At 32.2% G+C, this 16,262-nt stretch overlaps 3 protein-coding genes across 5 annotated transcripts; 2 read left to right on the top strand and 1 right to left on the bottom strand.

Annotated features, from left to right (window-relative positions):
- Nucleotides 1-574: 574 nt before the first annotated feature.
- LOC120249847 (nicotinamide/nicotinic acid mononucleotide adenylyltransferase) lies at nt 575-4,312 on the top strand. 2 transcript variants are annotated; one of them, XM_039258522.1, is made up of 10 exons: nt 575-778; nt 1,020-1,091; nt 1,206-1,279; nt 1,800-1,885; nt 2,700-2,783; nt 2,942-3,026; nt 3,434-3,513; nt 3,667-3,768; nt 3,902-3,960; nt 4,080-4,312. In XM_039258522.1, the coding sequence occupies exons 3-10, from the start codon at nt 1,261-1,263 to the stop codon at nt 4,189-4,191; spliced, it is 627 nt and encodes a 208-aa protein (XP_039114456.1). In that variant the 5' UTR covers nt 575-778; nt 1,020-1,091; nt 1,206-1,260; the 3' UTR covers nt 4,192-4,312. The 2 variants fall into 2 exon arrangements, with proteins under 2 accessions (XP_039114456.1, XP_039114457.1); XM_039258523.1 differs by lacking the exon at nt 1,020-1,091.
- Nucleotides 4,313-4,732: 420 nt separating this feature from the next.
- On the top strand, nt 4,733-7,821 carry LOC120249845 (transmembrane emp24 domain-containing protein p24beta3). Its single transcript, XM_039258521.1, has 4 exons — nt 4,733-5,137; nt 6,438-6,624; nt 7,060-7,167; nt 7,614-7,821. The coding sequence occupies exons 1-4, from the start codon at nt 4,913-4,915 to the stop codon at nt 7,745-7,747; spliced, it is 654 nt and encodes a 217-aa protein (XP_039114455.1). The 5' UTR covers nt 4,733-4,912; the 3' UTR covers nt 7,748-7,821.
- Nucleotides 7,822-8,491: 670 nt separating this feature from the next.
- On the bottom strand, nt 8,492-11,746 carry LOC120250544. Of its 2 annotated transcripts, none has more exons than XM_039259368.1 (7): nt 11,623-11,746; nt 10,812-11,131; nt 10,609-10,728; nt 10,358-10,516; nt 9,648-9,820; nt 9,137-9,242; nt 8,492-8,720 (listed from the first exon to the last, which is right to left on the bottom strand). In XM_039259368.1, exons 2-7 carry the CDS (start codon nt 11,055-11,057, stop codon nt 8,691-8,693), a joined length of 834 nt encoding a protein of 277 aa, XP_039115302.1. In that variant the 5' UTR covers nt 11,058-11,131; nt 11,623-11,746; the 3' UTR covers nt 8,492-8,690. The 2 variants fall into 2 exon arrangements, with proteins under 2 accessions (XP_039115302.1, XP_039115303.1); XM_039259369.1 differs by lacking the exon at nt 11,623-11,746 and adding an exon at nt 11,419-11,578.
- Nucleotides 11,747-16,262: the final 4,516 nt, after the last annotated feature.

A 16,262-nucleotide genomic window follows, 5' to 3' on the forward strand; every position in this document is an offset into this window, starting at 1 on the left:
AGAGAAGAGAACGGAGACGAAGGGGATTTATAGAGTAAACCAGTGCCCGTAAACGGATTCTGTAAGCGGATTCGGATCCGATTGTGTAGATCCGGTAGAAGGCCTTTTGGCGTTTATACCCCTGTAGAGGTGACTTATATTTTTTTATAATATCACTTATTATTTTGAAATTTGTAATTAAATAAAAAAAATGAATCATATCTTCATAATTAACGAATGATTTAAATTCGAAAACTTGATCTAAATAAGTTAAATTTTATTCTAGTAATCAATAAGTTAACTATTTTTTGGAAAATAAAATTCAAATATATGATTTTGTAAAACTAAATATGGTAAGTATTATTATTATTTTTGAAAAATTTAGTTAAATAAAAAAAGAAATCGAATCTTCATATTTAACAAATAATTTAAATTCGAAAAATTAATATTCTTGTAATTATTAAGTTAACTTTTTTTGGAAAATAAAAATCAATTATTATTATTATTATTATTATTATTATTATTATTATTATTATTATTATTATTATTAAAAATAGAAACCCAAAAGTCTATATAAACCCCAGGGCAACGAAATGCTTCTTATTCTCCACTCTGGCCTCCATTGACGCCATTGACGAGCTTCGAAGCGAAAGCGCCCTGAATCGGAGGTGAGAGCTGGGGCAAACGCTCTATTATTTTCCCGCAGCGCTGCACTGGTCGTCGGGCACCACCACGGCGGTGCCGCGGTGCCTACCCTCCCTGATTTCCCGAGTTTGGAAACGCTAACTGAAATATATAGGTAATCCTTTATCAATTTGGTTTCTTCTTCTTTTTGATTTATCTCCATGTTTGTTTTTCCCGTTTCTTCATGTATTGATTGGATTTTGAGCTGGATTCTTTTCATAGAAGTAATATGAGATTTTTCTTGGATTAGTTTCTCAGTCACTAGCTCAATTACCTCTCGAAGAACACAAAATTTGGTTTTGATCCAAGATTTTCATATGTTCTGGTTTTTTACTTGTTGGATTTGACTCTTGTAGCATATGGAGGCAGACACTGGCATTCCACTGCCATTAGATAAGCTGTCATTTTGGTTCTCACAATGACTCCAGGGTGAACTATTATGCTTATTATTTAATTAATATTGAAATTTATCTTATTGATTACTTTGATATTTTGCATTATTGTATTGGGCTAATAAATTTCTCTAAAATTGTGAGTATCAGTAAGCAGAACTTTGTTGTCCTGGTCTCCACGGGAAGTTTCAATCCTCCCACTTATATGCACTTGAGGATGTTTGGTAAGAATCTTTGGATAAGTTTGTTAATTATCCTGGTTCTCTGTCCATCTGATTTGTTGATGAAATCTCTTACATTTATCTGCAAAAAGTGTGTTTTTTTTTTTTAAATTATGAACAAATGGATGTGAATCGCCTGCAACTATATGATAAGATTGTGCAATAATGCATGACAAAGCCAACAACCTTTGGGTCTATTGGTACACGGGTCGCCGATAGAGCTCACACCGAGTGGTGAGAGTTCGATTCTCGGCTGAGGGCACATTTCTGGGAGTTGTGAATAGTGATTGTGTATGGGTGATTCCAGCGCCCATGTGAGCGCGGCCCCATCCCCATTTATTCCACCGAGGCTTGCGCGTCCCGGGTGCTTTAGTGGGTTCGCCCCGCTCCTCTTTCCCAAAAAAAAAAAATAAAATAATGCATGACAAATATGGTGTCTCTTGCTAATTTGTAAATTCAATTTGTTGGGTTTGGAGCTTGTAACTGTACTAATATGAATATTTATTTATTTATCTGTAATCAGAGTTGGCAAAAGATGCATTGAGAGAAAGAGGTTATTTTGTTGTTGGAGGGTACATGTCACCTGTAAATGATTCATACAAGAAAAAGGTTTGCCCTGATCTTGGGACTCATTCGTGGTCATTATTATTCAACAAAAACCAATAGTGTTAGATACGGAAAATTTTCAAAATGAAGGAATGTAGACATTTGGGTATATATTTGGATGCTGTTAAACTTTGGCGATAAGCATTGAATACCTCATTTTTTATTTGAAAATATCATTATATAGTGAAGAAAAGAAAAAATCATACTTATTTAAAAATTTAAGTGGTAGATTGTTTTAGAAGGAGACCTTAAACTTTGAATATTACTATGAAATTTGTCTTGTTCCTTCTTGGTCATCTTCGTCTATGCAGTAAATGTTTAGCTCAAAATAAGGTGCCAGGGATATAAGCAGTGGGACCGTGAATAATTTCTTGAAAAACCTTTCATTAGTTCGAGGCATGTTATTTCTTATCTATTTCTTTGGTTGTTGTCGTTGTTATTGTTATTTGTCAGTTTATACTCATTTTGATTTAATTGTGACAACACTAAATCAATGAAGACCAAACTGACACAAGCTGGATTTTGTAGAAATCTAATGATGGTTTAAAGGCCAATTGTTGCAATCACGTGTTCCTTCATCTTTATTATTCTTATAGTTGGATTTGTGAACTTATTACTCGGCAGGAACTTCATCAATCTTTTTGCCATTCTAAACTATGGGTTTCTACAGCTGTTTATAATTTCTACTTTATAAGGCAACTTGCTTTGTGGATATCCACTGCTATATCTGTTAGAAGCTACATACAGGACAACCTTATGTACTCGTGGCAATGAACTGTTGTAGTCATAATTTTTTTTCTTGTAAATCTTTTTCTAGGGTCTTGCGTCAGCTATTCATAGACTGCAGTTATGTGAGCTGGCATGTAAAAGCTCCTCATTTATAATGGTAGATCCATGGGAGGTAATTCTAATGGCTTATTAAATTATTTTAGATACTTTGATTATATTGACTTAAAAAAAACCACTAATTTAATTAATTTGCTGATCATGTTAAACATTGTCATGGAGTGTTCTCAAAATTATGATGTGCCAAGATAACACATTTTCTTATGTTCACAGGCTAAGCAAAGGGACTATCAGCGGACATTAACTGTTTTGTCTAGAATACGGAACTTCTTGCATGAAAGTGGACTATTTAGCACAGGTGAGATTTGAACCACTACAAAAGTGATAATGTAGCAAGAATCTCTCAGACTACTTGACATGTTCATCTTCTTTCGTATGACTAGAGATTTCCATAAAGAGAGCAAATTTTTTTATCATGTACCTTTTTTTTATATGTCCCCTTCATCTAAATTACTTCAAATGAACTAATGGATTTTCAATGGCTGCCACAGCTGTAGAATGTACTTGGTGAAAGCGACTATACTCCTACTGTTGTTTTGATGTTTTGTGAGAATACATGACACTCAAGGCAGAAATTATCATGCTATGATGTGTCATTAGATTTCTTCTATGACTTAACTTCACATTTGGAACTTAAGGTTTCTTCTATGATTTAAATTCACATTATGAACTTTTATATAGCATCTAGTTTTACTATTCCTGCAGGGTCCCTCAAGGTTATGCTTTTATGTGGCTCTGATCTGCTTGAGTCCTTTAGTGTTCCTGGGGTTTGGATTCCCGATCAGGTATACTTTGAAGCAAATGCTTCTCTGTTGTATATAAATAAAAATGAAAAATATACGTTATAGTTTTCTGATGTTTATGAGTTGGAGATTCCTTGATCACATTAACAATTTAGGTATGCATGTTCCTAACTTATCTCTTTAATCGGCCTACAGCTGAGAGCTATATGTAGAGACTTTGGTGTCATTTGCATACGCAGAGAAGGGAAGGACATCGACAATCTCATATCCAACAATGAGATACTAAATGAAAATAAGGTATCAAATTGATAATATTTCTATTGTCAAACTGTACCTTACTTTTTTATGTAACTTGTATATTGTCTGCTTAGTTTCTTCCACCATTAAGATCGGTTCGTGTTTGACATAATCTCCTTAACATTTGGTTCAGAGTAATATCATTGCTGTGGATGAGATAGTCCCGAACCAGATAAGCTCAACACTAGTAAGGTAACGATTATTAGTCATGCCCAATTTTCATTGAAACATGCTCTACTCATTCGGTCAGTCTCGATGCAGACTAATACGATGATTTTTACGTGGTGTTGAAAGTTGTGTTCTGTTTTCAGGGAATGTATAAGGAGAGGTCTATCAGTAAAATACCTTACTACCGACGAAGTGATTGGCTACATCGACGAGCAGAAGCTCTACTTGAAATCTGATGATTCTGAAACTGGTTGAAGTAGCATGATCTTCATTTGATCTCAATCAATATTGCAAATTTCAACACATCCAAATCATATATTTTTTTGGCGGGAAATAATAAATAAGCAAATAAATAAAATATACAATGTTTAATTTAGATAGGCATGTTTTTCTTTAGAGATCATCACTGGGTGAAGTTAATCTCAGTCTTGTGTCCCCTTATGAGTGCACTGTTCTAGTATATCCGGTCTTCCTGGTTGTTATCGTGTTAAATTAAATTAAATTAATTTGGTTTTTGAAAACTATAATTAAAAAACACCCCTTTCACAATATTAAAAATTATGTGCATGTATCCGAAAAATACTTGCTTTTTTAAGGGCAAAAATAGCCATTGATCTCAAAATGAATGATTGGATTTTACCACTGATGTTATTATAATAATTAATTTCAACTAAAATTCTAAAATATATTAAAAAAAATTATTATTTGTTAAATACAAATCTATATATGTTATTTTTTAAAAGAGTGTTTAGATAAATAGTCATCTTTTCAGGGGTTACACTGAAAAATTCCTTTGAATAGCATGTTTGAGATTATCTTTATATTAGCATGAGAGAAAAGCTTGATGGTTTCTATGATTCCAAAATCCTTAATCCCAAATCTCTGAAACCCTAAGCGCAAAACCTAATCAAGGATCGAGATCGCAGCGAGGGTAAGCGATTCTAAGGGAGGAATCGAAGTAGAGTTGCGGAGATTGATGGAGAGGCGGCAGAGATCGGTCGGATCCACTGGGATCTGTCTGATTTTAGGGCTTCTTCTTGCCAGTTTTCTCCGGCCACTGTCGGCTATTTCGGTTACCGTGACCGATGTGGAGTGTGTCTCGGAATACGTTCTTTATGAAGGAGATCGGATTTCTGGTAATTTTGTGGTTGTGGATCATGATATTTTCTGGAGCTCGGATCATCCTGGCATTGATTTCACCGTAAGTTTTTCTTTTTAATTGAATTGTTCTTTGCTGCTCTAAAGTTTGGATTTTGTTGAGGTTTTGTGTTTTTCTGGTGTGATTTGCTGCAAGGAGTTGGAGAAATCTTGTTCTGAGGTTATTTGATAAAGTGCTATGTTTCTTTGTTAATTAGTTGTTTTTGTGGGCTGTCCTTCTTTGAGATTATATATTGCAATTTATGGACTTTTTTTTCCTGTTGGGAAAAAAAGTTAGTAGTTTCCTTTACTTCGTTAGAATTTTGGTTGAGAGGTGCACACAAGATCGGTTTGAATTACGTTTTTTAAGTTCTCTTTTTGGTGAGACATTAGTGACGTGGTGCCCTGTTTTGTTCATATTGAGATAACTGTTGAAAGTTGAAATCTTTAATGTCGTTAAGATCGACTTAATAATCAATTTATGTCTGTGTTTATGAATCCATTATGTAATTTGCTATATCTTTTCATAAGAGGGGGATTATTTAGCGTCAGGATGATTGCAAGACATGGGTTTGTTTGTGTATTGTTGACTTCAACTACTTATGACTTATTAATAAAATTATTTGATTTTACCAAGAGCAAAAACAAAGCAAAATAAATTAACAAAAAATGAAAGTTCACAAATTAATTCCCCTAGGATAGTGATTTCATTCTTGGTTGGACATTTAACTAAAATTGGATGAGCAATATGTTAATATTGATCACTGTGAAATTCTATTTGTGCTTAATATTCTGTGAGGAAGTTAATTTCACTGTCAAAACTTGTGATTTCCCATAGGGTTTTGGGGTTTTCATATTTTGGGGTTTGCAATTCTAGAAGTTTGCTACATAATGCGTTTTGAGTGTGATAAGAAACAACCTTCCTTTTTTGAAGCATTTATCTAATATCGGATATAGCGTATGTCAGGAATGTGCACGCACATCAATGAAGGTGCTATAATTGATTTTGTGCATGTTTAGAATGTTAACAAACTTGTGGGTGTATGTGCTTCCTTTTGTTGTGTAATAGAGGTTTATGAAGGTAATTTTAAATTTTCAATAAGATTTCTGCATCACCTTTCTTTTACTTGTTCACTGATAAATCTCCTGTGGCTTTGAATGATCTAAGTTTTCTTTAATAAATGGATCTGTTGGTTGCTGTGGTTTTATTTAAATCAACTTTTTGGTTTTCATTTTTAGTTTTGCCGTGAAGGAATTTTCTATAACTATGTTTATGTCTTAAATTATGCTTAAGGCTGTGCTGTTATTCTTTGTTGATGATGTTAAACATTTATAATGTCTCACTTTGCTGGAACCCTGTGCAGGTGACATCACCAGGAGGCAATATTGTACACTCAACCAAAGGAACTTCTGGTGACAAATTTGATTTCAAAGCTCCAAGAAGTGGAATGTACAAGTTCTGCTTTCGCAACCCGTATTCAACACCAGAGTCTGTATCTTTCCACATACATGTTGGACACATTCCAAATGAACATGACCTTGCTAAAGATGGTTTGTCACTTTGTCTATTCTAACATTGCATCGTATTCTTTGGTGTTGCTTGCCATGCACATTTATTAATTGCATATTTAGAATTTTTGTGCACAAAGAAAATGTGTACTTGTTTCTTTCTCAGAACCTATCTATTTCCTTTCTTCCGATATATAGAAAGTTTTCCAAGTGTAAACGACATTTTTCTAGATCAGTCACTGAGGCATTCAAGCTCTATTGGCTGAGCACTATTTCATTTTGTCTGTTGATCTGTTATTTTCTTTTTTAAATTTTCTGATCATTCAGATATTTACAAAGTTAGTAATTAATGATTGGTTTTCAATTTAACTTCAAGTTGTTTTGTTTTATACATTGCCATAAGCATACACTGACATGGTTTATAAAGGGACATTTTATTTGTTCAATATTTGTTTTTTCACTTATTTATTTTTGCAGAACATTTGAACCCAATAAACATAAAGATTGCAGAGCTTAGGGAAGCCTTGGAGTCTGTAACTTCTGAGCAGAAGTACTTGAAAGCTCGTGAGGCTCGGCATCGCCATAGTAAGTCACTTATCATTCGCACTAAAACTTTGTATCTATGCATGCTAAGCCACTTGTCTACACAACATTCTGCATTGTGTATATTCACTCAAACTTTCTTTTATTGGCACATGCCTAACACCACCAGAAAGTTCAAATTAAATGAGGAAGGCATTTTATTATCACAAAACTATTCAGCTTTTTTTATATGAGTAAACTTTTGTATTTGTGATTTTATTTTTCCCACCTTGATAGAGGTTGCATTCTTTTGAAAATTAGCTATTAGAACAGATTACACATTGATTATTGTAAATCTCAGGGAACTTTGTATACAATGTGAGCTTTAGTTGTATGCGTTCTAGCAACAATTAAGTGCCTTTTGTTTTGTATAAGCATTCTATAACTGGTTGTTTTTGAAGATGTCTTTGCAATCATGTTTCCAACTCATGCTATATTATCTGATGCAGCTAATGAGAGCACGAGAAGGCGACTCATCTTTTACACATTGGCAGAGTACCTCGCGCTAATTTGTGCTAGCACGCTGCAGGTGGTTTATATCCGTCGCCTTTTTAGCAAGAACATCGGATACAACAGGGTTTAGTTCTCTAATATCATTAACTATCACATTTAAGACTGTAGTTCATAATATTTATTTTGGTGAAACAACTTTTTTTCAATTTTGTATAATCACCATATCATAATGTCCAGAATTGTGCTTAGAGATTTCCTTCTCTTAATACTCTTCATTTGATGTGGTGTTGTTGTCATGAAACATCAACTGGTCAATTTGTAGAATTTTATAATTTAATGTTATAATACTTCCAAGGGCACTATTGGGTTTCTTGAACTGATACAGACAAATATATATATATATATATATATTTGTTAAATTGTTGTTGAAAGATGTGTTATTATGCACTTTAACCTCCACACTTCATACCTGTTTTTCTCTCTATATGCATATGTATGTGTATGATAAAAATTTAGCAATATTATATTTTAAATGTGTAATTTGTCTATTTTTAAATTTTAATTTAACAAAAAAGTTAATATCTACTTTTTGAATTTTGTTTTCTATGAATTTAATATTCTTTGAAAAAATATACTAAAGTGGGAGTTTTTTTATTTTATTTTAATAGCCACTTAAATCATTAGATTTTATCATAACAAACCATCCAAAATTTGTAATTATTCCTCAGTGAAACTAAATTCTTGCATATATACATATGCATGCACTGCAAGAATATTGGTCTCAGAGTAACTAAAAATTTAGTAAAACTTAAATAAAAACAAAACAAAACATAACATGGATCAAACCATGATAATAACCTGCACAAATACTAACTGTAAAATAAAAATCAAAATCACCATTGCTTCAACTGAGTCACTGCATTGTTGAAAGTCTCGCTTAAATTATTAAATTTTACATCCCCTTTCTCAATATTTACATTTTTCTTGGTTGATCGGTCCAAGAAAAATCTATACAGAGAAGTATAATTGAACAGCTTAACTACACATCCACCAGTTGATACTGTAACAATAGCCTAAACTCTTGGCCATTGTGGACTCACTACCTGCAGAGGCCAAACCTAAGTATCAGTTTTTAGCGACGAAATCACTTATTAATTTCAATGTAATCATTGATAATATACATATATATATATATATAGAAAAATAATCAGCTATAATTTAACAATTTCAAGCAATGAAATCACATATTAAGTAGAAAAACAAATATAGCAACGGAACTTCGCCAATCAATGTAATAAGATCCCCTTTGCATAAAGAGAGATAAAACTGTGTCTTCGTCTACAATTTATACTGTAATTTTCATGCACACTAGGGGCGCTATTGGTTTGACTATGTGCTTATATACATTGTATTAAATGATTTGATCTTTCGAGTAAGATTGTAACAACATCAGCAGTGGCCACAGTCGAGATCGAAGCTAATGACTATTAAGGACAAAAAAAACAGGCAGATAATGAACCTCAAGTGTGCTAAATACTAATCGCATTCGACTAGCAACAACTGATGGCTCCTCGGCACTCCCCATAACTGCCATTTGTTCTAGCTGAAGAGTTTTAACTGGTAACCTGTGAAAATACATGAGAAAAAAGCAGACTGAAGAAAGAACAATAATCTGATACAGATCCATAATAATAGACACATACCATTGAAAATAGATTGTACAAGAATCACATGTTCAGGAATTATAGGTACATAGAACAAAAATAGTCATCAATTATAAGAGGTTGTGGTCCTGGTACCTACCTAACTGAACTTGAGAAGAATCCATAGAAGAATGGACGAATGAAGAGAATGAAGACACACGGGACTAAAATAATAGTAAGAAACAGGTAATATACTTGTATATTAAATAGAGGATGGAAAGAAAAATAAATGGATCCCATGTATCAGCTAATAAGGGAAAAATATGAAAAAGTAAACATCAATGCTCAGGTAATTAACGTAACAATCCATGTCAAGTTTATCCTCACCATGCCATTCCCCTCAAGTAATACGCATTTGCTATGAGAGCACAAAACCCTTTCCATTGAAGCATGGTCTCGGTTGACACTGGTTGTGTAGAAGACCACCTAACAACGGTCGGTTGTGGTGTACAGAGGATGGTGATGAACACAATGCTCAACCACAAAATGCATTCACTTATCTGCATTACAATCACAAAATCCAAACATAACGTATTTGCAACAATTACAACAGCCAGATATGCATATTGTGTAATAACCCGTTGGTAAGTTTGAGTGAGCAAAATTCTGACAAGAGAAACAACAAATTTTTTCATTCTTTTGCAAATGTGTATAGCCACCCAAAATGTGTTACTAGTATGAATGTGGGGGTTCCTACCCAACCAATGCCACCTTTTCCAAAAAGTTAAACATGATAGTTTCTTCATCTTATTTCATATAAGATCAAGGTCTGCAACAGCAGAATTAACCAGCAATTTATGCCTTTCCAGCTACAATCCATTTCTTCTCTATAATGATCATTTAAAGAAGCTCATCTCTCAACCTTAGTGGTTCTTTGAAAACATCTTTCCATTTAAAATGACAAGCACATAAAAGAAATCAACAGCTCTAAAAGAATGACAAAACTGAAGAGAAGAATAATGAGAGCTAGCACAACCAATATTGTCAATAAACTAGGAGAGGTCCATAAACCACACACCCCCCAAAAACAATCTCACCTCTTCAGAAAGAATTTTGAATCTAATGCTTGTGCCACCACCATAATTTTGTAGCTCTTCAATCTCTGTGTTGGAATCTTTCATACTAATAAGCTCTTTTCTCAAACCTTCATCAGTGCAACCAAGAGCATAAGCATTGACCCCAGCGCTAATAAACTCCTAATTATGGATAACAGAACATTACTTGGAACTGCAATTGAGACAGTTTAGATTAACAAAATTTCACCATTCCTTTTTCAAACTAAATATACCTTCAGGTTATCACCACCACCGCGATCAATAACATTCCTGTACCACCTGAAGAGGCTAATGGCTATGTTGCGGGATGACCGATAGTCCTCATCAGATGATGCATGAATATTTGAATGGCACTACAAGAGAATACATGATAACACATCACAATTTAAGATCAAGAACTTATTACACAAATATGAGTCTATTTTAGATTAGATACCAGCCAGCTACTTGTAGATTGCTGCAACCTTCTCCATTGCTGGTAATGATTAATAGACGGCCAACCAAAGTTAGAAACTGAATGCACTTTATTGACACAATGACCTCCTAAGGAATTCCGAAAACCTATGACATTAGCCATGGAATTTGCCAGTGGATGGTTGCCAGAAATTGTCCGAAATACAACTTTTTGTCCTTCATTAATCCAGATCTTTCTGATTGAAGTAGGAAACTGTATCATCAGCATTTTGCCTCATAATCTACTAGATAAAGATAAGCCTTTCTGAGATGATCTCATGGCAATCAGCATTACCCTTGTATCTGAAAAAAATCAATATGAATATCTGCTTTGTTGAAATGAATTTCGGAAGAAAGAATCCATCCATAAGTACTAAACACTTTCTCAAACACAAGCCAAATTGTGCACCAAGTTTAATTAGGTCTGAGCAAATCAAGATTTAACTTTGAACTGATAACCATCAACTTCTTCATCAAAACATCAATTTGCTTCAATCTAAACCACGCATCTACTTCCTTTAACATCAAAAGTATACAAAAAAATAAATAAATAAATGCAAGGAGTTCCATTCGAGATGGAAGAATCAAACCGTATTGTACTCGAAGAGAGCAAAACACCTTCCTTTTTCCATTAATCAAAGTTCATCTTGTATCCAAACATATACAACATTCATGGCAAACCACAAAACACAAGTGATCTACTTCAAGTTAAGATTGGCAAAACACATGACGAGAATTCAAATTAAGAAAGAAGTAGATGCAGATATAATGGAAAGATGATAGAAAAGGCTCACCAAGGGACCACTAGCAGCAGCAGGAGAAGGAGAAGGAGGAGGAGGCGAGGGAATGGTTGATGAGGAGGAAGAAAAGGTGTGGATAAAGAGGAGTTTAAGAGAAGCAGGGAATGTTGAGAACCACGAGTACATGAATGGCAGGAATCCAAATTCAACGCTAATGAATACATTGCAGACTGAGACGCATCCTATTTCATTCTATTATATTCTGACACGCGTCATGTATGATGTTATTATATTTTTTCTATTGTGATTGTGGGCATGTGTCATGGTTTAATATGCTCGAGCTAGGGTATTTCTACGTGTCCCGAGTATCGTGCTACGCATGAGTAGAATCAGGTGAGATGAGTTCAAGTTTGTAGCAAAGATGTAAGCTTTTCTTGAATTTGGGTTTCAATGGGCCAATTTTGCCAAACTAGGGATTTGGAGTAAGAATTTTGGGTCTTTGGGCTCGCATCTTAAATGGTGATACTATTTATTTATAACCGAATACCTTTTGATCTATTAGTGTAAGGTCTTTTCGTGAAAAGTGTTCATAACTCACTAAAAACACTGGTTCAAACTTTTAGCTTATGGAAGGAAGACATAAGTGTGTTGATGATAATAAATCTGTGCCTGTGTACATTCATGACACGTAACTTGTCCATATTTTCATCACAAAAAAAAAAGAAAGTCATATAAAGATCCTTGGACATTTACACATACTGAACTAAGGACTTTTTTTTTTTTCACATTTGTAATCGAGTGGTAAAACATTTGAGTTCAACTTTCTCCCAATGCATGATTAGGACATAATAATAAAAATTGTGTGTGAGATGGTTTATCCATATTGTGAAAAAAAACAATTATAGTAATGAGCAGTACTGGAATTTTCTTTTTAAATTTTTATAATACTATTTTTTTTTGACAAATTAGCGACAATCACCTTTTTATTTATTTTTTTCATTGTACTTTAGAGGTTTCGAGACCTCTCGAACACAAATAAGGTAAGAAACCATTAGAGCTATGCCCTTGGTTTCCTTATAATATTAAAAAGCTTTACTTTTTTTCTCTTTCTTTTTTTTCTTTTTGTATTCAAGCATTTCTTCTTCTTTCTTCTTTACGTTATCCTCCCCTTCTTCTGTTTATTATTATTATTATTATTATTATTATTATTATTATTATTATTATTATTATTATTAGTTATTTATCCTCCCCTTCTTTTGTTTTTTTAATCTAATATTTAATATTTACAATACAAATTTTAATAACAACACTGTCTTTTATACTTGAATTAACATGATTAGAATGAAGAATTAAAAAAAGAAAAAAGAAATTGAACTGAGTCTAAGATAGATTGCTGGTTAAAGGGTTGGAGAAAATGAAGAAAAGTAGGAGTAAGCTTGGAATAGTTTGGTAATCAAAATATTTGAGAGAAACCTTGAGTTGTTATCTAATCAATTTTTAGAAAGCCAAGGAGAGTAGGAAGGCATGTACCAATTTAAGAAGCGATTACTACTCGCTCAAATTTTCAGCCTATCTATTTAAATGTTAATTATTTGCTTTAGATTAGAAGTGCATCCCGCTCAAAATCATGGGTTACATGTTTAAAATATAAAAATAATAGGTTTAAATAAAAATTTGGATAAATAAAAAAGAGACTAAATGACTAATAATCTTTAAGGAACTGTGAGCTAGCCCATTGGTAGTTGTGATTGAGATGTTTCGAGTTCAAGCTCTCATATTACAATTTATTTTCTTTATGTCCCTCATGGGAGATTTTGTGTGAGAAATATCTCTCGTTTTCTCTTTCAGAATTGCATAATAAGGGTTTATCCTTTAAAATTAAGTTAAACCACCGGAATTTGTGCATCTTCATACCCGCTTATCATTTGTTTTATTGTTTATTGACTATGTAAAAAAATAATAATTTTAAATAAATTATATGGAGTTACCCCGGTAATAGTCTAGCGATTGAGATACTTAACTCCTAGTTAATACATTTTGACTTTTATATGGGAGATTGAGAGTTCGACTTCCTCAAGGTCAAGTAAAACAACGTGAAAGTCTCTACATAAACCCATACATACTGTCCAAGTGTCCATTGTAAAATTTTCCCATTTTTCGATCACACACACACACATCATATTAAAAAATTGCTTCATACCCACTCAAAAATTTATTTCATCATGATGTAAAATGATAGCATTGGTTGAGCCCTTAACTTATTTTTCTTGCTTGAATAATTCCGACTAGAATTTAAAAATAAAAAAAAAGTTAATAAATGAATGACTTGAATTAAATTCTAATATTTTAAATGTTATATAGACAAATTATGTTAATTTATTGCAAAATAAATAAATAAAATACCCCATACAGTACCATGTGAGGTAATATTAAATGAAGACGAACAAAATCACTTGTTCTTGCCATTGGCTGCAGTTCCAGAACACGGAACAAGTTAAGTAACGCATAGAAATTTGACACGTAATAAAGTTAATGTTGGTCCACAACAAAGATGGTCTGAATATTGTTTGAGTTCCCTGTTTGGTGTTTGTGATAACGTAGGTGATCCGGATGGCCACGACACCACGCTCTCCTGCGTGACTGTCGGATTCGGATTCGGATCCGGACGCGAAACTTTTCGGATTTCTCGAAAACGGGCCCCGCATCCGACAAAGTTATAACCCGCGTGGGACCAACCCTTCCTTGTTTATGTGAGAATCCGATAACCCGTGAACCCGAATCCGAGAAAGGGGAGGAAAAACTACAACTAAAACTATAATTAATTAAATTTTTATTATTTATTTTAATCATTTATATTTAATTCTAGTTTAGTTAAATTAAGCAATTTTGTCAAAATAATAATAATAATAATATTCTTTTGAAAATAAATTTCAGCATAAAAGTTCTCGATCTTCGTTCTATTTCCTATCTCTAATTATTAATTCTGATTTCATTATTATATCTATTTTTTTAGAGTAATTTTTCTAAATTTCAAGTAAAAAAATATTATTTAATACGCTTCCTTGGAAGGTAATATTAATACTATTTTTTTTTAATTTAATTTTGGTTGTAATTTTGAGACAAGACATCATGATTTGATTACTTATGATGAAACTCAACCGGAAAACTATTAAAAAGTGAAAAAAATTTCAAAGTTCCACTTTGGCGTGCCTTTATGGCCAAGTTCACCACTAATGTTGTGCTCCATGACCAAATCTAGTCCTAAACATGAGCCTTTTGACCTTAATGGTTTAACAATTACTTTTCTCATCATTTATTTATTTATTTATTTATTTTCATACATGCATGTGATATTAATAATAAATCTTAATTTTTTATTTAATTAGAGATTACTAAATATGGTCTTCAACATTAGGTGGAGAAGGCACACAAGTGTTGAGCTACAAAATTCAACCATCATGTATGGCCTTTGAGCTACTACAACCAGAGTTAAATTAAACTGAGCTTTTTAATTATAAATTATTTTATTATATACATTTATATATTTTTATTATTTTTTTATATTTGATTAGAAAGACTTATGCATATAGACTTCATTAGAAGCAAGGTGAGACATAAGTTTTAATGATACTTCCAATTTAGAGGTATATCACTTCCATTATATCAAATCTTTTTAATCAAATATATATGCATTTAATATAAATTTTTTTACTATAAATTCAGTTTCTTGTTAAACAAAAATAGAATCGGTGGATTTAGCCATTTAATAAATTAATGCTAGTTTTTGGACTATCTCTTAAATTTATTGAATTATTATTAATTTAACAATGGGTGTAGTCTAGAAGGATTTCTTTTTGGGAGTAGGTAGCCACCAAACCAATTAGACCACCTCAAGGAATATTGATAACGACTTATATTAAATCATTATCTTGTTGGATTTTATTTTAATAATTTGGTGAAATGGTGTTTTTTTTTTAAAAAAAAAATCATTTATTAAAATTCACTCAATCCTTTTTTTTTGTTTGTTTCTTCATTTAAATATATTCATCAACTTTGGTTACATTTATATAATATAAACACTTTTTTTTTTTAAAAAAAAAATTATGTATATGCAATAATTTATTTAATTATTTATTTTCTTGTCTAATTGAAACAGAGACAAATTGTGATTGAAGATTGTAAAATCGAGTTATATTTTAAGATTATTTAATTAAATTTAAAATTGATTTTGTCTATTTTTTTTTTTTTTTAAATAATTTTGTGAATCAAGCTTTATTTTATATCATACAATGAGAGCATTTATTTCTCATGTCATGTGGCCATTATGATCACCATGAACCAACTACAAAACCATGATTAAATAAATTTATAGATATTTTAAATGAGAAAATGGACATATCATGACCTTGAGGCCAAAGACCGCCTTTGAGAATTAAGTATTTATAATTTAAAAAATAATTAAAATATAGGGTCCTATTAATCTATGAAATAAGCATCCCACGTCTGTTACACATTTTCATATTGTTATTAAAATTCAATTAAATTTAAATTCTTCATCCTATGTGAGATACATCTTGACCGTATATTAAAAATATTATCTTTGTATTATTTTTAATAAATTTATTATGTTCAGTTACTTAAGTGTATCTATCTCTATTATATGATTTGTCCATATTTATATATAAAAAAATTTT

This window comes from Dioscorea cayenensis, chromosome 19 (genome assembly GCF_009730915.1).
Source record: "Dioscorea cayenensis subsp. rotundata cultivar TDr96_F1 chromosome 19, TDr96_F1_v2_PseudoChromosome.rev07_lg8_w22 25.fasta, whole genome shotgun sequence".
In the NCBI taxonomy this organism is placed as follows: Eukaryota; Viridiplantae; Streptophyta; class Magnoliopsida; order Dioscoreales; family Dioscoreaceae; genus Dioscorea; species Dioscorea cayenensis.

What these genes read in the sequence shown, in the direction of transcription:
- LOC120249847 (XM_039258522.1), top strand. An exon ending in ATGATTCATACAAGAAAAAG is followed by an intron (nt 1,886 to 2,699) that starts GTTTGCCCTGAT and finishes ATCTTTTTCTAG; the next exon opens with GGTCTTGCGTCAGCTATTCA. An exon ending in GGGTTTGGATTCCCGATCAG is followed by an intron (nt 3,514 to 3,666) that starts GTATACTTTGAA and finishes ATCGGCCTACAG; the next exon opens with CTGAGAGCTATATGTAGAGA.
- LOC120249845 (XM_039258521.1), top strand. Translation starts at nt 4,913, where the DNA reads ATGGAGAGGCGGCAGAGATCGGTCGGATCCACTGGGATCTGTCTGATT. An exon ending in ATCCTGGCATTGATTTCACC is followed by an intron (nt 5,138 to 6,437) that starts GTAAGTTTTTCT and finishes AACCCTGTGCAG; the next exon opens with GTGACATCACCAGGAGGCAA. An exon ending in TGAGGCTCGGCATCGCCATA is followed by an intron (nt 7,168 to 7,613) that starts GTAAGTCACTTA and finishes TATCTGATGCAG; the next exon opens with CTAATGAGAGCACGAGAAGG.
- LOC120250544 (XM_039259368.1), bottom strand. Translation starts at nt 11,057, where the DNA reads ATGCTGATGATACAGTTTCCTACTTCAATCAGAAAGATCTGGATTAAT. An exon ending in TACTTGAGGGGAATGGCATG is followed by an intron (nt 9,243 to 9,647) that starts GTGAGGATAAAC and finishes GTATTTTCACAG; the next exon opens with GTTACCAGTTAAAACTCTTC. An exon ending in TAGTATTTAGCACACTTGAG is followed by an intron (nt 8,721 to 9,136) that starts GTTCATTATCTG and finishes TGGCCTCTGCAG; the next exon opens with GTAGTGAGTCCACAATGGCC.